The sequence below is a fragment of the Pelodiscus sinensis genome, chromosome 16, assembly GCF_049634645.1.
Source record: "Pelodiscus sinensis isolate JC-2024 chromosome 16, ASM4963464v1, whole genome shotgun sequence".
NCBI classification, from domain to species: Eukaryota; Metazoa; Chordata; order Testudines; family Trionychidae; genus Pelodiscus; species Pelodiscus sinensis.
This window is the reverse complement of record NC_134726.1, coordinates 33,083,595-33,107,491: the sequence shown is the minus strand read 5'-3', so window position 1 is coordinate 33,107,491 and position 23,897 is coordinate 33,083,595. Positions and strand designations below refer to the sequence as shown.

Genomic DNA, 23,897 nt, shown 5'->3' with positions numbered 1-23,897 from the left:
TTCTACTCTCTTCAGGGAAGCTGAAGCAATATGGTTGTTACGGAATTGACTAGAACAATATTGTCTGTTATTCCTGGAGAAGACAGAATTAAGTCTTTGACTAAAAGATGCATTAAATGGCAACTGCAGCCATATGTTAAGGAGCATCTTTCTGTTTCTTCTAAGTATCTTCTCATCTTTGCTCAAAATATTCCTAGAAGCCATGTTTTTTCTGTGGCAAAAGTGTGGGGGAACATAGGAAACTGTGTATATCTTTTGACCTTGCATTGGAAAGGAAGGTAGGATTTGTTTGCTACCATTTTGTGGCATTTCCCCAAGACAATAAAGAACCAACATTTTTCCTCCCAGTAATCATCCATATTAGTCTATATAAAAGCATGTTACTCCTTGATAGACTACAGCAGTGTTTCCCAATTTTATTTGGCCACGGAACCCCTTTAAACTTGAAAGAATTTCGCAGAACCCCTAATAACAGTCTTGTATATGTAGCAGGGTGTCAGAGCAAGCTGGGAATGCGGGGTCTTGGTGGGGGAGGGGAGTGAGGGGGATTTGGGTGCGGTGTCTGGGCACGAGAGGGGACTCTTACCTGGCTTGGCATCCTGCTGTAGCAGGGAAAGCCTCCAAGCAGCATGCTCTTGTTCTCCTAGCAGGGGTGCGGGAGAAGGGAGCTCAGTTTCCCCCCTGCCATGTAGTGAGGATCTCAGCGCAGCTGCAACACTATGTCAGGCTTCCCACTGGCAGGGCTGGGGTGGTGGTGGTGTAGAAACCCCGACCTTCCCCGCCAAACCAGACTCTGCTGCTTCCCCAGCAAGATGGGGAGAGGTGCGGGGGGGAGAGAGCGGCAGCGCATGGGGGGCAGTGAGCCCAAGCATGCCCCGGGGGGGAGGCAGCAGAGTCAGAGTGCCACCTGAGGTTGGGGGGTGGGCAAAGCCCCAGCTGAGTTCCGTGTGCACAAGTGGCAGTTTAAAAATGCCGAGGTCTGGGAGTTGCTACTTGGCACCTCAGATCCAGCTACCCCTTCCCTCCTGGCAACAGTGGCTGCTGTACAAGCTGCTGCCTGCACACGAGGAGGAGGAGGCTGTGTGGCATCAAAGGCCCCGTGGGAAAGGGGCAGTCCTGCAGGGTGAGGAGGGGGCTGTGCGGTGGTGGGGCAGCTGCAGTGGGTGGTGGAGAGGACAGAGCAGCACGCCGCCAGAAGCCCACCCCCGCCGGCACAGCTCCAATGGGAGCTGCCTACGGGCTATGCAGGGGGTGGGGAAGTAGAATTTTCTCACGGAACCCTTAGTTACACTTCACGGAACCTCAGGGTTCTGCGGAACACCATTTGGGGGAAACAGGCCTAGAGAAAGAAGAATCATAAAATACTAGAATTGGAAGGGACCTTGAGAGGTCATCAAGTACAGTCCCCTGCTCTCATGGCAGGACCAGGCACTGGGGTGGGGAACCATTTTTGGGTCGGGGCCGCTGACTAGGGATGTAAAGGAGTAGCTGTGTAGTTGACTACTCACATTTCCTGCCCCCCCCCCCGCTGCCTCTGTATCAGAGGCAGCAAGGGAGGGGGAAGCAGGAGCCAGCTTAAAAGCTGGTCCCCCCAGCACTTTCTCTGCAGTGCCACCTGCCCCCCTGCGCTGCTGCCTCTATCGGGCTACCTCTTTCAGGCTATCTGCCTACTGGGCTCTTGCTACAGTTCAAAAGTGGAAGCCCCACAGGGAGCGTGGGGCTTCCTTTTGAAATGTACAAGAGCCCCGGTGCCTCAGCCTTTGAAATGTATAATAGCCCCAGGGCTCTTGTACGTTTCAAAAGAAGAAGCCCTGCAGAGAGTGTGGGGCTAGCAGGGACTCACCCACTGGGCCCGTGCTCCCTGTGGTGCCTCAGCCTTTGAAATGCAGAAGAGCCCCAGCAGGGCTCTTGTACAACTCAATAGCAGAATTGCAGCAGAAGCAGCACAACCAGAGACTGCTTTAATCCCTGCTCATGCTGTTTCCCACTGTGCCTCTACCTTCCCTGCCCCTGTGGAGATGGTGCTGAGGGAAATCCCTCAGCACCATCTCCTGCTCCTCCCCTTTTGCTGCCTCTCTCTGATAGAGATAGCAAGGGGGGAAAGTGACTAGTTGCATCACTAGTCAAATATCCAATAAACTTCCACTTATTGGATAGTTGACTAGTCTCTTACATCCCTATCACAGACCAGAGCCTGTGCGGGGGGGGGGGGGGGGCTAGTAGATCTGTGTACTCCAGCCCCACAAGGGGATGACGGGGATGAGGCTGGAGCACCAGCACTGGCTCCCCAATGCTGGAGGAGAGTCCTGAGTCTCAGGGGCTGGATCCCGGCAAGCCAGGGGCTGCAGCCGGCTCCTGGGTCTTAAGTTCCCCATCTCTGATCTAGTCATCCTTCACAGATGTCTGACTAACCTGCTCTTAAATATCTCTAGTGATGGAGATTCCACATTCTCTCTAGGCAATTTTAGTGCTTAATCATCTTGACAGTTAGGAAGTTTTTCCTAATGTCCAACCTCAACCTCCTATGTTGCAATATTAAGCGCATTGCTGCTCATCCTATCATCAGAGTTTAAGGAGACTATTTTTTCTCCTTTCTCCTTGTAACACCCTTTTAGGTACTTGAGAACTGTAATCGTGTCCTCACTGTCTTCTCTTTTCCAAACTAAACAAACCCAATTCTTTCAAAAATCTTTAAACAGAAAATAGTCCTGTAGCACCTTAGAAACTAACAAAAAAAATTTAGATGGTATCATACCTTTTCGGGAGCATGACACACAGTCTTCCCTCAGGTCATGTTTTCTAGACCTTTAATCCATTATTGTTTCTTTTCTCTGGACCCTTTCTATTCTGGCCACATCTTTTCTGAGACATGGTAAGAAATGTGCTGAAAGCTCCAGTTGAGGCCTAATCAGCATAGAGTGGAGTGCAAGAATTACTACTTGTGTCTTGCTCATGACACTCCTGTCAATACATTGCAGAATGTTTGCTTTTTTTTGTAACTGTGTCAGTGACCCACATTTTACTTGTGGTCCACTATGACCCTTAGATCTGCCTTACTCCTTCCTATACAGAATGAGAAGTGACTGTGTGAAACAGATTGTTCTTCCCACAAGGGAACTTCCTTTCTAGGAAAAGATCCTACAGGCTGGGATCTGGTGTCCTGCTCCAAGCACAGCTGGGATTCATTGGGCTCCTGGTGCATAAGGCAAGTTAAAAGCCATCTGCCCAAACAGGGGCTTGAATCCTTAACTCTTGAGTCTGATGCTCTGCCCACTGACCTATTTGGGTATCTTGTGAGTAGTGTTGCTGTATCTGCTTAAGTGCTAATTATTTAAGTACCCTTTCCATAGGGAGGTAAAATCCTGTTTAATTAGTTAACCAGTTAATTTATTAAAGAGGGTGAGGGGGCCACAGTAGCCTCTGCCTACTTGGCCCTGCCACAGGCAGGGGCTGTTCTGACTGCTGAAGTGCCTCTATCTGCTGTGGTCATGAAGCTGCTCCAGACCCATTATTTAACAGGTTAACCTTTCATGTCCCTACTGTTCTGTTATCTACCATATAAATGCAAAACCACCACTGCTTTATATAATCAAAGATTGTAGCAACCTCCCGTCTGAAAATAATCTGGGGGACAGAATAGCAAAGCCCTTGGAGCTAATGGCATGGTGAATGAGAAAATGCACCCAAGGAACTCAATTTGCACATTAAAAGGAAGTACCACTGCATAAGGTGAGAAAGTTCACTTCTTGCGAGCAGTTGGTGCACCCTAACACCTTAGACATCTCCCTCCCTGCCCACCCGTTTGCTGTCCAACAAGTTGCCCTATCCTTTTGCCTTGGCAGTGTTACAGGAATGTCATGGCTTGTTGAGTTGAGAGCAGTGGTACAACTACCCTTAGGGGTACTTTAGAGAAGTCTGGGGGAGAGGGGGTATGTCAACACACCTGAAATTTGGAGAAAACTGATTTTGTTTAAGTTTTACAGCACTCTATTATTTTTGTACTTTTTACACGCACAAATTTCATCGCCTGCCCGGCTACGATTAAGTTGTTTAAACAAATGTGTTGCCACCGTACAAAAAAAAAGTCTGAAAACTGCAGGTAGTGAGGGTAGTTATTTTTTTGAAAGGGGGTACTTTATTAAAAAAAAAAAAAAGTTGAGAAACATTGAATTAGAAGAATCTTGTCCCCTTCCTGGGAACTGTGCACGGGGGGGAGGCGCTTGGCCTGCTCAGCCCCTCCACGGAGCAGCAATCCTGGCGAGCTCGGGGCTTTGACCCATTCCAGTCCCAGCGGTTCATGGGCAGGGGCTGCTGCTGCCTTGACCCTGCTCCACGTGTGTGAGCTGGGCTGGTGAGTGCCGGGGCTGGGTGCTGCAGGAGCTGGGCCAGCCCCAGGGCTCCGCTGTTGGGAGAGGGAGGCTCCAGACCCGGCAGCTGCCAGTCCCCCTGCCAATCCCAAGGCTGCCTACTGGGCGGGAACTTTATGCTCCCGGAACCTTTGCGGCGGGGCCGGCACGCGGCGTGTCCCTGTCGGACTGGAACTCGGGTGCGCCGGACGCCGCCTCTCACGCCGGCCGGGGGGAGTGATTAGTGCGCGCGAGCGAGCCGCCGGCAGCTTCCGGGCGAGGAGCCGGGTTAGGCCTCTGGTGCCCGCTTCGGAGCCCCCGGCGCCCGCCCCTCCCCCCGCCGGCGCCATGGGCATCCTGGAGAAGATCTCGGAGATCGAGAAGGAGATCGCCCGCACGCAGAAGAACAAAGGTGCGGGGGGGGCTTGCCCCGTGCGCTCGGGGCTACTGCTGGGGGGCGGGGCAGAGGGAGAGGGGGCGGGGCCTGGAGGGGGGGGCCAGGCGGGGCAGAGGCTGGGTGGGAGACGGGGGGGGCTGGTGGGAGACGGGGGCCAGGCGGGGCAGGGGCAAAGGTAGAGGTGGGGGGTGGGAGACGGGGGGGCTGGTGGGGCAGAGGGAGGGGGGGCGGGGGCAAGGCGAGGTGGGGGGTGGGAGACGGGGGGGGGGGCCTGGTGGGGCAGGGGCAAAGGCAGAGGTGGGGGGTGGGAGACGGGGGGGCTGGGGTGGTGGGGGCAAGGCGAGGTGGGGGGGCTGGGGGGGCAGAGGGAGACGGGGGCCAGGCGCGGCAGGGGCAAAGGCAGAGGTGGGGGGTGGGAGGCGGGGGGGGGGGCAAGGCGAGGTGGGGGGTGGGAGGCGGGGGGGCAAGGCGAGGTGGGGGGTGGGAGGCGGGGGGGGCCAGGCGGGGCAGGGGCAAAGGCAGAGGTGGGTTTGGGTGGGGGAGGACTGTGGCTGTTCTGGCAGCCCCTTCCATTTCTCTTACACTGAATATTTTTTGGTCCCTTTTAAGGGTGCTCCATTTGCCCCCAGAGACTTTACTGGCTGTATATTATACCCACCTGTAGGATGTCATATGGGTGCCACGTGCACTTCCACCTCATGTGTAACTTACATCAAGACCAAGAAGTCTCATTGGGTTAGGGTAAAAACAGAACTTACACTGCAAGAAGTGAGTTATGAATAACTAAACTAAGGGGGATACAAAACTGCTATTTTCTCTCCTGAGAAATTCTCTTCTTTCTCTAGCAGAATGGAGTCAAGTATCCGAGGGGTAGCCGTGTTAGTCTGAATCTGCAAAAGCGGCGAGGAGTCCTGTAGCACCTTACAGGCTAACTGAAGTGTAGGAGCATAAGCTTTCGTGGGCAAAGACCCACATCATCAGATGCATCTGATGAAGTGGGTCTTTGCCCACGAAAGCTTATGCTCCTACACTTCAGTTAGTCTAGCAGAATGGAGTCTCTTGAAAGGTGGGCTCTGCCTTTATTTCAGTGTTTTGTGCAGCATAAAGAGTTAAAATACCCAAGACGATCTACAATATTAATCTGTAGAAATGTCCAAATCGCTGCAATTCCCAAACTAGAAATAAGTCACTTGAACAGGGAAAGAGGTGCATGTTCCAATGCTGTTGCAGGCTGTTTAGTTACTGTTGTTGCTATTTTGTTTAAGCTACCGAGTACCATCTTGGCCTACTCAAGGCAAAACTTGCAAAGTACAGAGCTCAACTTCTAGAACCGTCCAAATCCGCTGCGGCTAAAGGGGAAGGTTTTGATGTGATGAAATCTGGAGATGCCAGGGTAGCACTGATTGGATTTCCCTCTGTGGGTAAGGTCAGTGACAATCAGAGTTGACTCTCTAGCATGTGCAATTCATAAATTTGCTTTCAGTCTTTTGAAATGTACTTTTATTATCTGACCACTATGTTTCTGACTTTTTGTGTATTTCAACAACTTAAGTGTTCATTTGCCAAAAACAAATAGAAAGAATGTTACTTCCATACCCAGACCTAGAATCTAAAATTGGGGAAAATCTTTCATCACTCTTGCATGCATAACACAGTTGGTGCACCCCAAAACCTTTTTTTGTTCCCATCTGACAGCAGCACCACTGTGAAAGGTCTGAAAGGGCTGTCTGGTAACTGACATTCAAGAGAACATGCCAAGTATATCACTTCACATGTAAAACTTCCATGCCCATCATAACAAGAGCACAGGGCTGATAAAACTAAAATAGTTTTCTCCCCATGCTAGTTCAGCATTCGTTTATGTGCATTGTTTCCATCTATCTTTATATACCTACTCATGCTCTATCAGAGGCAGCCGGGGGAAGGGAGGCTGCTCTGGCAGCAGCTCCTGTCTGCAGGTGTGTGTGTGTCTCAGCAGGGAGTTGGGACCCCCCACAGATAGGCGCTGCAGCGGCGAAGCAGCCCGTCTGTGAGGGGTCCCAGCTTGCCGCTCGGACCCCCTGCAGACAAGAGCTGCTGGAGCCAGCGCTGAGCAAGCCAGGCCAATCCCAGCTTCTGTCAGGAGCTACCCTTACTGTGGCTCTGCCTTTTAAATGTAGTAGGAGCTGGGCTGGCCGTGCACCCGGCTCTTACTTCATTTAAACTACAAAGCCACGGGGGGGGGGGTAGCTCCTTCTGAGTGCCTTCCCTTATCAACCAATCGTGTCGTTGATACAAATTGTATTGATAATATGATTACCCATTTACCCGCCTCTTAAAATCCTTAATGCTGTCATCTAATATATAAAGGAGAATGTTTGTGTGTTTGTGCTCTAATAACTTGGACACTATAAGAGCTACTGCAACCAAACTTTGCATGGGATAACCTTTCCTCCAAGAGAAGGTTTTAAGTTACTCTGGGAGGGTGTGACGGGGGCACCACTCCCCCGCCCCCCCCCACCCCCGCTGTGCCGGCGGCAGTGCGCTCCCAGGCTGCCGCTGTTCTGGGCCTGCGTAGAGGCGGCGCACGGAGGACTGCCCTCACGGCGCAGGCATGCCTCAGCCGACATGCAAACTGGCAGGCAGGTGGACCAGGGGAGAGCAGGGGCACCAGCAGGGACACTGGCATGGAAAAGGGCACTGAGGGTTAAAATCGGCACCAGGCCAGACACAAGGTGGGGGGAGAGAGAGAAGGGGGAGCAGGGTCAGCTCTTTTGAACGCTGCCACCCCCCCTTCCCCGCCACCTCCCTAACTGCCAGCCTGTGCCCCACACAGACAGTGCCCTGTTCCACCCCTTCCCTCCCCCGCCACCTCCTTAAATGTCACCGTGCCCCACATAGACAGCGCCCCCTCTTTCCCACCCCTCACCTGCCATGACCCAAACTGCCAGCCTGTGCCCCCCACAGACAGCGCCCCGCTTCTCCCCACCCTTTGCCCGCCAGCTCCCTAACTGCCAGCCTGTGCTCCACATAGACAGACAATCTGATTTTCTTCCACCACATCTGTCCAAGTACCACCCTATCTAATATATAAAGGAGCATGTTTGTAACTTTGTGCGCAAATAACTTGGACACTATAAGAGCTACTGCAACCAAACTTTGCATGGGATAACCTTTCCTCCAAGAGGTTTTAAGGTACTTTTGGACCCAATTGGGGTCCCGCCCTGCCCCCTATGGCACCTGCGGCCCTGGGCGTGATCTGGGGCACCCATCCCTCATGTAGCCTCCCAGGACTCGCCCCCTCCCGCCCGTGAGGTTACATAACTGACCCTCTTCTGGCCCCCTCTCTCTCCTGCCAGCATGCAGTGCCCCCACCCCCATGTGCATAATGGCTTGGGCATCTGCCCTGCCCCCCCCATGGCACCTGCAGCCCTGGGCGCGAGCTGGGGCGCCCCTCCTGCATGTAACCTCCCCTCCCCTCGGGGTCGCTCCACACCTGCCCCCTCTCCCCCTCCCGGGAAACCAAAACCAAAGCCAGCCAGCCTTTCTGCTCAGCTTGCTGGGCTTATCCGAGCAGAAGGAATCCGTGTGCCTGCTGCTGCTCAGGGTAGAGGGGCCGGGTTAAATCCTCAATGCCTTACACTGCTGTTAAGCCGGCTGGCTTCTGTTCATACTGTGACTGGGGCTCTTCTGTGTCTGGGTCCAGCCATCGGGGCTAGATGTGAGCTCTGAGCTTTTGCTTGCCAAGGCAGGGCAGGTGGATTCCTGAGCCAACCTTGCAAGGAGAAGTCCCTTTGCTACTGGCCGCATGACTGTGTACTGTTCTCCTGGGGGCTGGCTGCTCGGTCCTGGGGGGAGGAGGGTCCTGCTGTTCTCAGAGGGTCAGGTGTGGGCCAGGAGCCATCAGCCCCCAGGGTCTAGGGGTCCCCTGACTCAGGGTCCCCTTCTTTCCTAAATTTTCTAAATTTTGTTCCTCTGGTTTCCCGAGCAACGCCGGGTAAGTCCAGCTAGTTTGTTCATATTTTCACATTATTGATTTCTTGTCTTTCAGTCCACGTTTCTGAGCTTAATGACCTCCACAGCCAGTGAAGCTGCCTCGTATGAATTCACAACGTTGACGTGTATCCCAGGTGTCATAGAAGTAAGTGTGATTTGGCTGGATTCAACATCATGAGCTGCTAGCAACAAAATACAAGTATGTAAGGACATGCTGTGATGTGTGTGTATGGTGGAGCTCAGAAGCAGCCGTATAAAAAGATCTGTTTCCTAGCTGATTTCTGTTTTGAATTTTTGAAAGGTCTCTCACATTTGCAGTTAGGTATGTGAGAGCTTGGCACTTTTACAGGCAGCATTGCTCCACTGAGACAGGCAGCATGCACTGGGGAGTCTGACTCTGTATTTAGAGTGGCCAACCAATAAGATAGTTCAGCTGATTTTTTTTTTTTTAATAACAGCTATTGGCATCATTGACCAGATGGCTGGAAGCCTTGACAGATTTGTTTTTAATTAAGCTTTAAAACAGGCAATCTGTGCTGTAATCATTTTGGAAAGCGAATAGGACAACTCCTATCCTTGAGGAGTTTTTGCTGTCTTTGCCCTGAACATCTATCAGTAAAGTAAATTATAAATGGCACCGAAGTGAAAAGCATCCTAGTATAATGTAACTTTTTGGGGCAAAATTCCAGGCTGAGTTAAAATAAGCAAAACAAACCCATCATTATCAAAACATGAATAAATTCTGTAACATCTATAGCCTCCTGTAAATTCGGTATCATGTGAAATTTCATTATTTAAAATTTCACTGCAGTAGCAGGAATGGAACTCAATAAGCGAGTGACCTTCAGGACTTGTGTTAAAGGAAAATTTTTGTTCACTAGTAGTAGTATAATGCCGTGACACACAGCTGAGCAATTAAAAATTCAGTCACAAGAAGGCAGCAGCGTTTGTGCTTCTCATTAAAATATTTTAACTGTTGGACCAGATAGAAACTTATTACCCATATGATCAAGTTTAGTTGGTGAGCAGAAGACAAAAATAATATTACAACCGTAACAGGTGCTCTAGTCTTGTCATTTTATAGTCAAACCAAGATGATGTAAAATTGTCGTAGCTTTGGCCATAAACTGCTGCAGTCAAATGTATCTTGAGATGGAAGAAGAATTTTCAGAAATTTAGTGAAATAACTGGCAGTTTTTACTATAAAGCTGTTTTCAGCTCAGTGGGATCCTAAACTTACTGGGCCAGATTTTGCTCTGCCCTATCCTCTGTGTAGCCCCATTGATTTCACATTTGGCATTCTGTTTAGAATACATTGAGGACTTATTTGATGTTTGAAAAGTAGTTTAGAAGCTATTGTGCAGCTCTTCATAACCTTCCATCTCTTTGATTTTTTTTGCAGTACAAGGGAGCAAACATTCAGCTTTTGGATCTGCCTGGAATTATTGAAGGAGCAGCACAAGGTTGGTTACCTCTTACATTAAATTAATAAGTGCCACTGCTCTCAGTATTGTGTTTGGGGTTTCTGAATGGTACCAATCTTCCTGATCTAGTATTGGTTCATGTATTGTAGGAACACCTTAGGCTTAAAACCTGAGTTTTAATGTGGGAGACAATTGTAAAAGAGTCCCTGAATTATGAAAAGGCAGATTATGTTGTAGAAAATGCTTGTTCTGGAAGTAGATAGTTGAAGTAAGCAAACCTCTATATGCAGGGGAAATTTTAGACTTGGATTCATCTGTTCTCCTGGTAAAAGGGGACATGTTTGGTATTGGTCACTAAAGAGACTTAGGGTGTGTCTAGACTACATGCCTCCTTCGACGGAGGCATGTAGATTAGCCAGATCGGAAGAGGGAAATGAAGCCGCGATTAAAATAATCGCGGCTTCATTTAAATTTAAATGGCTGCCCCGATCTGCCGATCAGCTGTTTGTCGGCAGATCGGGGGAGTCTGGACGCGATGCCCCGACAAAGAAGCCTTTCTTCATCGACACAGGTAAGCCTCGTGAAACCAGGTTTACCTGTGTCGATGAAGAAAGGCTTCTTTGTCGGGGCATCGCGTCCAGACTCCCCCGATCTGCCGACAAACAGCTGATCGGCAGATCGGGGCAGCCATTTAAATTTAAATGAAGCCGCGATTATTTTAATCGCGGCTTCATTTCCCTCTTCCGATCTGGCTAATCTACATGCCTCCGTCGAAGGAGGCATGTAGTCTAGACACACCCTTAGAGATGTTCAGGCGGAAGGTTAAAAAAGGCAAGAAATACTGTGCAGCTGCAATCACCAGAGTGTTTCTGAGAACTCTGTTGTGGCTTGTTGACTTGGGAGCCAGGAATTCATCCATCTTTTTCCTCTCACTTCATCTGCCAGTCGCTCAGGCCATGGTGAGAGGAGTCTTGCGAAGTGGGATTCATCTAATGTTTCATTCTGAGCCCAGCATAGTTTGGTTAATACGCATCATCTTTCACTTCTGACCAGAGAGTGAGACTGACTGATTTGAACTGAGATCCCAGGGTTTTCCTTTTCACTATTCTGGGTATCCTCACTTCAGTGCAGAATGAATAGATACTGGGCATGCTCTGATTCTTGTGGGAGTGGGGAGAGGGAAGATAGTCTGGGATTGCAGTACCTCTCCACTGTCTGCCTGCAGAGGGAGTGCTTGTTCATCTGAGTGGTTCACATCCCAGCCCCATGCAACTAGAGTAGGGCTAGGCAAAATATGGCCTGGAGACCAGAACTGGCCTGCCAATCCACTGGATCCAGCCCGCAGACCACCCTGCTGGGACCCTCAGGCACGCAGCTGGTGCAGTTTAAAGTGCAATCCCTATGTATCTCTGCTCTGCAGGGAGGGGGGGAAGCTTCGCATGTTCTCCCCACCCCCTGACCAATGCTCAGCTCCTGTTGGTGAGAAACAACCAGCTAATAGAATCATAGAATAATAGGACTGGAAGGGACCTCAAGAGGTCATCGAGTCCAGCCCCCCGCCCTCAAGGCAGGACCAAGCTCCACCTACACCATCCCTGACAGATGTCTATCTAACCTGTTCTTAAATATCTCCAGAGAGGGAGATTCCACCACCTCCCTTGGCAATTTATTCCAATATTTGACCACCCTGACAGTTAGGAATTTTTTCCTAATGTCCAATCTAAACCTCCCCTGCTGCACTTTAAGCCCATTACTCCTTGTCCTGTCCTCAGAAACCAAGAGGAACAAATTTTCTCCTTCCTCCTTGTGACACCCTTTTAGATATTTGAAAACCGCTATCATGTCCCCCCTTAATCTTCTTTTTTCCAAACTAAACAAGCCCAGTTCATGAAGCCTGGCTTCATAGGTCATGTTCTCTAGACCTTTAATCATTCTTGTCGCTCTTCTCTGTACCCTTTCCAATTTCTCCACATCTCTCTTGAAATGTGGCGCCCAGAACTGGACACAGTACTCCAACTGAGGCCTAACTAGTGCAGAGTAGAGCGGCAGAATGACTTCACGAGTTTTGCTTACAACACACCTGTTGATACAACCTAGAATCATATTTGCTTTTTTTGCAACAGCATCACACTGTTGACTCATATTCAACTTGTGGTCCACTATGACCCCTAAATTCCTTTCCACCATGTTCCTTCCTAGACAGTCGCTTCCCATCTTGTATGTATGAAACTGATTGTTCCTTCCTAAGTGGAGCACTTTGCATTTCTCTTTATTAAACCTCATCCTGTTTACCTCTGACCATTTCTCTAACTTGCTAAGGTCATTTTGAATTATGTCCCTATCCTCCAAAGAAGTCGCAACCCCACCCAGTTTGGTATCATCTGCAAACTTAATAAACGTACTCTCTATCCCAATATCTACATCATTGATGAAGATATTGAACAGTACGGGTCCCAAAACAGACCCTTGAGGAACTCCACTTGTTATCCCTTTCCAGCAGGATTTAGAACCGTTAACAACAACTCTCTGACTACGGTTATCCAGCCAATTATGCACCCACCTTATCGTGGCCCTATCTAAGTTATATTTGCCTAGTTTATCAATAAGAATATCATGCGAGACCGTATCAAATGCCTTACTAAAGTCTAGATATATGACATCCACCGCTTCTCCCTTATCCACAAGGCTCGTTATCTTATCAAAGAAAGCTATCAGATTAGTTTGGCATGACTTGTTCTTCACAAACCCATGCTGGCTATTCCCTATCACTTTATTACCTTCCAAGTGTTTGCATAGGATTTCCTTAATTACCTGCTCCATTATCTTCCCTGGGACAGACGTTAAACTGACCGGTCTATAGTTTCCTGGGTTGTTCTTATTCCCCTTTTTATAGATGGGCACAATATTTGCCCTTTTCCAGTCTTCTGGAATCTCCCCTGTCTGCCATGATTTTTCAAAGATCATAGCTAAAGGCTCAGATACCTCCTCTATCAGCTCCTTGAGTATCCTGGGATGCATTTCATCAGGACCTGGTGACTTGCTGACATCTAACTTTCCTAAGTGACTTTTAACTTGTTCTTTGTGTATCCTATCTTCTAAACTTACCCTCTCTCTGCTTGTATTCACTACGTTAGGCACACCTCCAGATAATAAGAACTGACCTCAGCCAATTTCTCAGCTCCTGTTGGCTGGAAACAGCCAGCCTGTCGGAGCTGAGAGATTGGCCTGGGAGATGGGGAAGGGCAAACCGGAGCTGAGAGCCTCCAGGAGGGAACATCTTGTATTTTCAAGCAGTCTGGGGCTGCAGCTGGCAGGGAACCCAGTCTGCCTTACGGGTGCTGCAGGCCTGGAGATGCTTAGATAAGCGCCTGCCATCCATAGGCTGCCTCTGACGCTCCTGTACCCCAACTCCCTCCCCTAGGTCATCATCCAAGCCCTCTGCATCCCCCTACACCTGGTCACAACCCCCTTCTTCACACAAACACCCTCTCAGACCCCACACTGCCTCCTGGACTCCAGTCCCTTACCCTGGGCACCCTTCTGTACCCAGACTCCATCCTAGACCCCACACCCCTTCCATAGAAAAGTGCAGCTCTTGATCACTTACCAAAATCATGGAGTGGCCCCCCCACCAAAAATTATTGCCTACCCCTGAACTAGAGGGATGGGTACTATGATTGCTTAGAGCCAGATCCCTTGTGTGTCTGTGTAGTGCTCTCTGTTGATAGGCTGTTGAACTGGCCTTCAAAATATGGTGTGTTTCTTTTATGCACTTTCATGGTTTTCAGCCTCAAGAATTCTGAAAGGGCCTTGACCCTATGTGCCTGGCCTCCTTCCCAACAGGCGAGTGCAGCCAAAGCAGGAATAAAAAAATTTTTTTTTAAGGGGGGGGGGAAGCCCCATGGGCGGCTCCTGGTTTGAGGAGGTTTTTAGATATTCTGCCTTCCACCAGTATAACATCGTCTCCATCCTTTTCAGGGAAAGGGAGAGGACGTCAGGTGATAGCTGTAGCTAGGACCTCTGATGTTGTCATCATGATGCTGGATGCCACCAAAGGCGAAGTACAGAGGTGAGTACAGAGAGAGGTGTAGTTGGTTCTGGGCTGATCTGCCAATGGAGGAATCCAGATTCCGTTGTATTTCCCAGCTGCAGAGACAAACTAGACATGTCTGTATACAGCACTCTAGATATTCACTAATGTCCTAATGTAATCTACACTAGGCTAATAATTTTATTCTGATATTTTTGGGATCATCTCTCTCCATAGGTATTCCACAGTGAACTGCTTGTTGCTGATTTTTGCTGAATTGTTCTTCCACTCCTGCTAGCAGTTTCAAAAAATGTGTGCATCATGAGGCTGCTCTGTTAATGTTTCTTTTTAAGTTTAAACTTCTACCGGGACTTTTTGGCCATTGCTATCTTGTTAGCTACAGCAGTTACTGCAGCTTATTACCTGGACTGGGTGACCTATTGCTAATTTCCAAGCAAGGAACCCAGGTTTGGGCAATGGATTTAGTTGTGCTCAATAGAAACACCTACTAGGTAGCTAGGCACAGCATTTACTAAGCTCGCAAGGAGTCTCAGTTCTGGCTTCTTGTGAGGAAGAACATCAAAACGAGGCCTGTCCAGGGAAGGGTAATTGATTACATGATGGTATCTTTATGTTTGTGGCTGTCCTCCTCCCATGACCACGTCCTTGGATACAACTAGAGGCTTTGCTATATGGGAGGGCCCTAGTCAGTGATATAGAGAAGATCCACAGGGTGGTGATATTGGAGCTGGGAAACCTCAAGGTGCTGGCCACTCAAAATCCAAGCTTGTGACTGTCCTCTGGTTGTACCGATGACTGATTTGCAGTGTCCTCGCAGGTCTCTCTTAGAAAGGGAATTGGAATCTGTAGGAATCCGGCTGAACAAATGCAAACCAAACATCTACTTCAAGGTGAGACTTACCAGAGACCCTGCACAGTTAAGGGTTTGGCATGCTCGTCTAATGGATGCACTAATTCCTCTGTGCCTGTCCCTTTTGTCATGTTGCAGATAATGTGGGCTAAACGTTTTACAGAATATTTAAGGGTTTTTTTGCTCTGTTCATCCAGCCAAAGAAGGGAGGAGGCATCTCCTTTAACTCGACTGTCACACTGACCCAGTGCTCTGAGAAGCTGGTGCAGCTCATCCTCCATGAATACAGTATCCTTTCCTGAATGGGAGCCTGAAAAGGGGCTACCTCCAGAAACCACTTCTCTTGTGCACCAGCCCACGATCCGCGGCTCACTAGGTGAAGATGAACTAGAATGGGACTCGGTATTTAATACTCATTTCAGAGCAAGGTGGTAGTGCCAGTAAGCTGGCAGTGAAGTTAAAAGCACTAGGCATTTGGGAGGGGGTTCATCTGAGCAGCCCCTATTATACAAGATTCAACAAAGCCAGCCTTATTGTGCCTGTGCAGTGTATTTAGCCCAGAGAGGAAGTTTGGCCTTAATGAAGTCCATCTCAGAAATCTTCAATGCAGAGGTTCTGTTTAGAGAAGATTGTTCTCCTGATGAGTTTATCGATGTGATTGTCGGTAACAGAGTCTACATGCCCTGCCTTTATGTGAGTACCCTGGAAACAGACTTTTATTTCTGTCAAATGAATGGGACAGCATAAGGTTGGGGCCATAAATATAGAATGATCTTGAGAGAGGACCTTGGCCTCTTGCCTTGAGAGAATCCCTCTGAAAACCACCACTTGTCCTAAAACGTTTAGCTACCCTGTTGTACATGTGCTAGCAGAATGCTTGGGTAATGCAGATGATTCCAGCGCCCTCTTGTGGCTGGCCCCATGACTACACCAGCAGGCTATTCTCAGCTGATTGTTCCTTTTTTAGTTCAGGTGGTGCAGACACTTTTGTTTTGATGCTGAAAGTTGCATGTCGTTTTCTCTGTCAACCATGGTGTGTGTCTGTGCACAGTCTCAATGCACCTTTCATTTCAGGGGACCTGTTTGAGAGGTTTGTAATTATCCAAGAACAAAACACTACAGGTGACCCCAAAGGAAAAAAATGAGTTAAAATGGGGGAACTTCTATTATTTTGAGGCTTATGAACTTTTAACAGTTTACCAAAACATTTGATCAGTATTGATGAGAGCCATTTTTAACTAGTCCCAGTGTCCCATTGTATGTCTGCAAGCACTGGAAGCTGCAGAACCTTGTAATCACTCAGTTATACCATGTTTGCTTGAAGTGACACATGAATTGGCTTTCTAAAGGGTGTGTTATTTTCTCTTTTGAATTAGGTTTATAACAAGATTGACCAGATATCTATGGAGGAAGTAGATCGTCTGGCTAGGAGACCCAACAGTGTTGTGATCAGGTAATAACATGCAAGTCAGTCAGTCCACACCTCCTACAAGCTCTGTACTCAGAGAAGTTGCTTGACGTTTCATTAATAGCTGCTTCCTTGCCCAAAGAAGGGCATGCTCCTTGGCAGAGCCGTCCTTCCCATACACACAGAATATGCAGTTGCATAGGACACCTGAAGATTTGGGGCACTACTGGATCTTAATGTCCATCTGCCTGCCTTTTCCTATCTGTGTTCTGTGGCTTTGCTTCCTCTGGAGAGGCTCTAGGTCAGAGGTCTCCAACCTTTTTAAGCACAAGATCACGTTTTGAATTTAAGTGCAGTCCAAGATCTACCTCAAATATAAATACCCTTGTCCCGCCTCCCTCCTGTCCCTTCTCCAAGGCCCCGCCCCTGCTCACTCCATCCTCCCTCTCTTGCCCATCCTCACTCACTTTCAGCAGGCTGGGGCTGAGGGTTGGGGTGCAGGCTCTGGTCTTGGATTAAGGGATCTGGAGTGTGAGAGAGAGGCTCTGAGCTGAGCTTGGGGCAGGCAGTTGGGAAGTAGGAGGGGGTTCTAGGTGCAGCCTCTGGTAAGGTGATTGGATGCAGGGTGCTCGGGGCAGGGGCTTGAGGTGCAGGAGGGGGTTCATGACTGGGGTAAGAGTTCAGGCTGTGGGCTCCAGCTGGGCCTTGCCTACCTCAGGTGGCTCATGGGTGGTGGTGCAGTGGGGCTAAGGCAGGCTCACCCCTGCTCTGGCCCTGGCCCACTCCCTAAAGCAGCCAGCGAACTCCATCCCAAGTCCTGTTGTGCCCTCTCTCTGCTCCATGGAGAAAGGATACAGAGTGGGAGGGGGCACCTTGACATCAGCACCCTCTTCTCCCTCCCCTGCCTTGCATGGCAAGCAGGAGGCTCCCCAGGGGAAGGGGCAGCTCCAAGGCAAAGGGCAGGAGAGGAGTGGCAGTGGGGGGAGGAGCAGCTGAAGTGCTCACACTTGACAACCTCTTGGCCAAACTAGTCAGGATCACCTGCCAGAGGCTCCAAGAATTACTGGTAGATCCCGATCACTGGTTGGTGACCACTTCTCTAGGTAACTTAAAAGTGAGAGAGCCTGGCAGAGCTATTAGCATAACATCGAACCTGTGAAAGAGCCATTCAAGTGGTAATAAACAGGGCTCGCCAGCTGTGCTGTCTGGGGATCTGCACATGCGCAGATTGCCCGAACCTGGCGAGTAGATTGTATTATTTGTCGAGCCCTGGTAATAAAGCCTTTTAACAGGCATTTACCAACCCCACGTGTATACTGTCAGTTTCTGATTTTACTGCATTAGTCTACAGGACCAGCATTTAAAATTTGTTTTAAAGATATTTCATTACTGTGTTGCTGAAGATTATTGAATCACATCTTTAAAAAATCAGCACCTCCCACCCCTCCAGGCTGCCGCCGGGCACAGAGACACCAGTTTAATAGAATAGGACTGTGTATGGCCTCATAAATCCTAAGGATGGCCTGCTCCTTGGCACATCACTTAGCTGCTCTGTGCTCTGGCTCAGAGAGAAACTCAACAAGTATCCTGTCACTGTTAACAATATTCAGTGGCCTCCATCTACGGAGAGAGGGAAATCTTTATAAGCTGCCTCATACCATCTGCAGGTTGAAATCATAGAATCCTAGAACAGAAAGGGACCTCGAGAGATCATCAAGTCCAGTCCCCTGCCCTCATGGCAGGACCGAGAACCAAATGAACCAGGTGGTCTCAGTAGTGCTATGGTATTCTCTGATTTATGAAATGAATGGGCTTTGGGAAGCCTTGTCTGCTTCCCCTTTCTGACCCATCAGAAAGCTTCACCTGGTCATTCAGCACTGAATAAGCTTCTCGATTAGGGATGTAAAATTTCGATTAATTAGCTAATCGAATAGTCGTGATTTGCATTGACTGGTCGATAAGGGCGCCTCCTCCGTTGAAGTGTAGCAACAGCCCCATGGCGGCTGCTACACTTCAAAGGCAAAAGCGCTGCGGGGAACACAGGGTCAGCGGGACAAGTCCCCCACTGGCCCTGTGCTCCCCACGGCATTTCAAAGTGGCAGCGTGACATGGAGCCCAGGGTCAGTGGGGGAGTTCCCAGCTGACCCTGGGCTCCATGTGGCACTGCTGCTTTGAAACACCACATGTAGCCCAGAGTCAGCTTTCCCTGCCCCCTTTGCTGCCTTTTTCTGATAGCAAGGAGGATGGGGGAAGTGACTAGTCGACTAGCGTGTTGACTGTCCAATAAGCATTTGCTTATCAGTTAGTCGACTAGTCATTCACATCCCTATTCTCAATCCCACTTCTTTGTGGAGTCCAGGTGAGGCTGAGCTTGGGCTGCTCTTGGGTTATATAATTGCACTAAGCTGAGATGTTTGTGGTGTTTTGCAGCTGTGGGATGAAGCTGAACCTCGACTACTTACTAGAGAAGCTGTGGGAGTACCTGGCGCTTACCTGTATCTACACTAAGAAGAGAGGGCGTAAGCAAAACACTGACTGCCCGAAGAGTCCAAGGGGGGAATTTTCAGAAGTGCAAGGGGAGGCTGTCAGTGGGCAGCTGGGTCCCCGCCTTCCCAGGTGGTCATAAGTCAAAACAGGCTGTCCCTGCTAGGAGCACGCAGTGGTGTTGGGAAGACTGGGCAGTTAGCACCATCCCCTCCTGAGACACAACTCCCATGGGGTTGCTTACAAGTGTCACGTGGGCTGAGAATGAACAGGGACAGCAGTCCTCAGCTGGTAAAAGAAGAGATTAATAAGATTGGGACTTTTCAGCTTAGAAAAGAGAAGACTGAGGGGGATATGATAGAGGTCTATCAAGTCATGGCTGGTGTGGAGAAAGTAAATAAGGAAAAGTTATTTACTTGTTCCCATAACACAAGAACTAAGGGGCACCAAATGAAATTAATAGGCAGCAGGTTAACAAATAAAAGGAAGCTTCAGAGGGTAGCTGAGTTAGTCTGTTACAGGAAGAAAAACAGCAAGCAAATGGTCTGGTAGCACTTTATAGACTAACAAAACATGTAGATGGTATCATGAGCTTTCGTGGGCACAGCTCGCTTCTTCAGATGACCAGAGTTATGATTAGAGGAGTTTCCTTATCCTCTAACCATAACTCTGGTCATCTGAAGAAGTGGGCTGTGCCCACGAAAGCTCATACCATCTACATGTTTTGTTAAATAAAAGGAAGTATTTGTTCACATAATGCACAGTCAACCCGTGGAACTCCTTGCCGGAGGATGTTGTAGAGGCCAGGACTTTAACAGAGTTCAAAAAAGAGCTAGATGAATTCATGGAGGATAGATCCATCAAGCTGTCTCTTTCCCTGGCACATTGTAAAGGCCATTGTTGCATGTGGCATGGAAGGATCACAAGCTTGAATGTTGGGTAGATGTCAGTGAGATTTTATGGTTTCTTACTACATCTGAAAATGTTATGATCTTCAACAAAACTGCAACAGTGATTTCCTTTTTAAGTAGCTTGTTTAGACTTCGGTTTTTATGGGTGTGATTAAGTCCTGTCATGTGGATTGAATTGAGTTGGGGCTGGATGAGCTTGTGAATTACAAGGAAATGGTTGACTCAGGTAACCATGACTTTTATATATCAAAGGCAGGATAAACCAAAAACCTTTGATAGCTGAGAGAGAATAAATCAAGTCTTGGAAGTACTTGGAAAAATAAATCAATTTTTCCATTGGTCTTTAAAAGTCCAGTTTGTACTTCCTGCTACTGAGGTGTATATGAAGTTAGGTAGGCAGTATAATTCAGGTGAATGGCTGCTTTCTCTGCCAGCCTGTTGTCGGCTATCACTGGAGGGTAATGGGAAGAGAGAATTCAAGGAGTTGTAGATAATTAAATGCATTGTCAGATTGAGTTGAAGAACAGTGCTCGGAAAAGTGATGCTATCTTTCCCTTGATGTTGTTTGTGCTCTCTAGAGAGACCAGACTTCACAGATGCCATTATTCTCCGGAAAGGGGCTTCTGTAGAGCATGTGGTAAGTAAATAACACAAAGGAAGATCTTTCTCTGATGGAAGAACAGCACTGAGTCCAATGCAAACTTGCTACCTGAGACGACTGTTAGGATTTTATATATTTTAGGCTGTCTTATGAAAAATCACATGTTGGTGTTTTGTTGCCTTTTAATATTCCTTAGCTTGGTTGCACTAAGTTCTAGAAACAAATGTTTCTTTCCTGGTAATGTAACTTACTAGCATTTTTTACTAGACAAAAGGCGATGAAGCTAACTAATAGAGTTCAGCAAACAGGCAGATGGAAATTGCAACTTTTGTGGTGCTATTTCTGGCACCTTTGTTTGGAGAAAACACAATTCTAGTACATTAACTTTATGCTCTTTGTGTGTTCTTTGAGTGTGGCTCTGAAGTTGCCTTTTCAATATTCAATGTGGAACCAAGTTGTTCCTGTTTGTAGTGGCTAGATGTTAAATGGACACAGCAGTGGGTATTGAAAGTCTGGGGGAAATCTCGACTTCTTTTCTTGGGAGGCATGATTAGTTGGAGCTAATAATCAAAACAGCGCTTTCAAGCCTAATTCTTAGGTCCTCAGATACCACAGGGAGGAGCACAGTATAAAAACCAGAGTAGAACAGAGGCCAGTATAAAATAAAGCATTATCATTTGACCATCACACACTCTCTTACTGCAGTGCCATCGAATTCACAGAACATTAGCAAGCCAGTTCAAATACGCTTTGGTGTGGGTAAGTAACTAATACTCTCTGAATTTGATTTGCCAGTGCTATTTGAAGTGTCCAGTCCTAAAACATTTCAATTTGTTTTCTCCTGGCTTACAGGGAACCAGCACAAAATACAGTCCTCAAAGAGTAGGATTAACTCATCTAATGGAGCATGAAGATGTCATCCAGATTGTCAAGAAGTAACCTTCTTAGCTGCTGCCCACTGGTGCCTGACCCTGTCCTACTCTGTATAATCAGAACTGACTTATCGTCACCATATAAAAGCCAAAAAAAAAAAGAGAAGAAGTTCTCCAAAGCCACGTAGGCTTCCATGAAGCTTGCTTCACTGGAGACAGGAAGAGACTCAGGCTATTCTGATATCAGGGGACATGGGGAGACAAAGGTTTCCCATATGGTGACATTTCATGTAAGGTAGCTTGTTTGCATAGCATCCCTAAAAACTGGAACCATGGAGTCCATTTGCTAAGATGAGATGAGTGTCCTTGACTCAGCAGGTCCTGTACCATGGCAGATCTCTTGTACACGTCCATCTGTTATACCTGCCCAAGGCTTTCTCAGCCAATTGGAATTTGTGGATTTGTCCAGGCAAACATGACTCCTCTCTTGGTTCCATTGATACCACTGAGAGATGTTACCTGTCATTCCTTGCACATCCCTGTCATTTAAGATATCATTAAAGCAAACCTTCCCCTTCCCCAGTCTCACAGCCTTTCTAGCTTCCAAGGGTGTCTTAGCTCTACATGACAGTGGCTTTAGACTCCCAATCTTACACATCTGAGACAGCTCTAGGCTGAGCTTTTGAAGATCCCACTCTATTAAATTTAAAACCAATACCCTAATCCTCTTGTTAACTCTCTGATATAGTCTATAGCAGATGCTGATCCAATTAATGCTGCTGAGAGAGCTAGAAAGTGCAGTCCTATGAACAAAAGGATTGATACTTGGCCAGGCCATAGGTGCAGTAGCTACATCCTTGAAGAACGCCAAGATTTGGTGAGGATTCATTTCTGTCCATGTTGCAAGTCAGAGAGGTGATATTAGGAATTTCCCAGGGGAAAACCTCTGCTTTGCCTTCTCCTTTCACCTTTTCTGACAGTGTACCTGAGAAATAGTTGTCAGGAAACCACTTGTCTCTAAATCATGCATCCATGGCTCCTGAATCCCAGAAATAGCTCTTCGGGCTCAAGTCCCATTCTAGGCAGTGGCCTTTTTTGGCTATAATAAATGAATAATAATGCTTTGTGAATGGAAATCTTTTATCAGAAAACTTGGATTTTCTAATCATGCTTTATTAAATGTTGCTGCTAAATAGTTTAGTGTCTGACAGATACTGGCTCTTTCTTTCCATGAGCAAGAGCCTCCAATAGTTTTCAGTTACTTTTGTGATAAAGTGACTTGGTTCCAATGCAGAATTCTGAACCAATGAGCCTGGTTTGATGACTGGCTCCACTGACCACAAGCTCCTCTTTCGTGCTCCTACAAAACTGACAGGATGAAGTGGCCGAAGTGTTTTATTTAAGAAAATAAAAGTTGCTATTTCAAGTGAATTATCCTCCTGTGTCTCGAAATGGAAAGGCTTGCTTTGTCACCCCTCCCCCCCATTTTGGCCACCTGAGGTGGTAAGGGGCTGTATTGTGGAGTGGATTTTTATTGTAATGGGTCACAGGATGGACCCGCTAGATGAGAGAAACAAGCCAATCAACAATGGGGATGTAAATCCTGGTTAAAAAATTAACTTCTTAAACATAATGTCTAACCAGTTATCCATGATCCCATGGCGGGGGGGGGCTGCTCCAGCTCAGCTGCTGCAACTGGACCCACCACACCTCTTGCCAGGGGTTGCTTGGCCCAGACTGGGCAGGGCCCGCAGCACTGTGCCATGGGCAGAGAGCTGTGCCAGTCTAGCTAGAGTAGTCCCCTGCTGATTAACCGATTACCCCGGTAAACAAGCTAGCAAGGTGCTTCCTAGCTTCTCTACACTAACCCAACAGCTGAAATGAGATCAAAGTGGCATGATGAACATTGAACAAAAGGCTCCCTAAGGATGGATATGAGCCAGACAGATTAGGCCTTCTTGGGATGACATGAGCTGGATAGATGACACAAGAATCAAGCCAAAAAGGTGACTCTGAGCTTTGTAAGTTACCTTCTCTGTTAATGTTTTTACTAACAGCTGGAATGCAGAGGGAATCAAGGCTCAGGTAGAAGCTACTGGAGAATAATCTCCAAATTGGTTGCATTATGCCTGAGCTGACTTTCTAACGCAGACACCTCTCTGCTAATTGAGTGAGATGCTATTCCAGCACATTCTCACCCTTTAAATGTACCATCAAGGTTGTACAGGCCAACACAAAGCTTTTCTTGTTACGTTTTTAGATTTGTTTCAGGCATGCTGGTGTTGAACTTCTAAACAAGGACAATGGATGGAAGCATGTGCATGACTTGATAGTCAGAATGCATCTTTCTCAAACAGGAGAGGGAACAAAAATATTCGAAAGCTTCAGGGGGTAGCTGAGTTAGTCTGTACAGGATAAACTTAAAAGGTCTGGTAGCACTTTATAGACTAACAAAACATGTAGATGGGATCATGAGCTTTCGTGGGCACAACCCACTTCTTCAGATGACCAGAGTTATAATATTCAAAATAGCTTTTTAAAACTCCTATTGTAAATCTAAAAAAAGTGAACTTGTGGT

At 47.9% G+C, this 23,897-nt stretch overlaps 1 protein-coding gene across 1 annotated transcript; it reads left to right on the top strand.

The window, feature by feature from the left end:
* Positions 1–4,547: 4,547 nt before the first annotated feature.
* Positions 4,548–22,750, top strand: DRG2 (developmentally regulated GTP binding protein 2). Its single transcript, XM_075899739.1, has 13 exons — positions 4,548–4,758; positions 6,009–6,169; positions 8,774–8,863; positions 10,121–10,181; positions 14,121–14,211; positions 15,011–15,083; positions 15,241–15,331; positions 15,639–15,736; positions 16,420–16,496; positions 18,882–18,970; positions 20,425–20,483; positions 21,153–21,206; positions 21,300–22,750. The coding sequence occupies exons 1-13, from the start codon at positions 4,695–4,697 to the stop codon at positions 21,384–21,386; spliced, it is 1,095 nt and encodes a 364-aa protein (XP_075755854.1). The 5' UTR covers positions 4,548–4,694; the 3' UTR covers positions 21,387–22,750.
* The last annotated feature ends 1,147 nt before the right edge of the window (positions 22,751–23,897 follow it).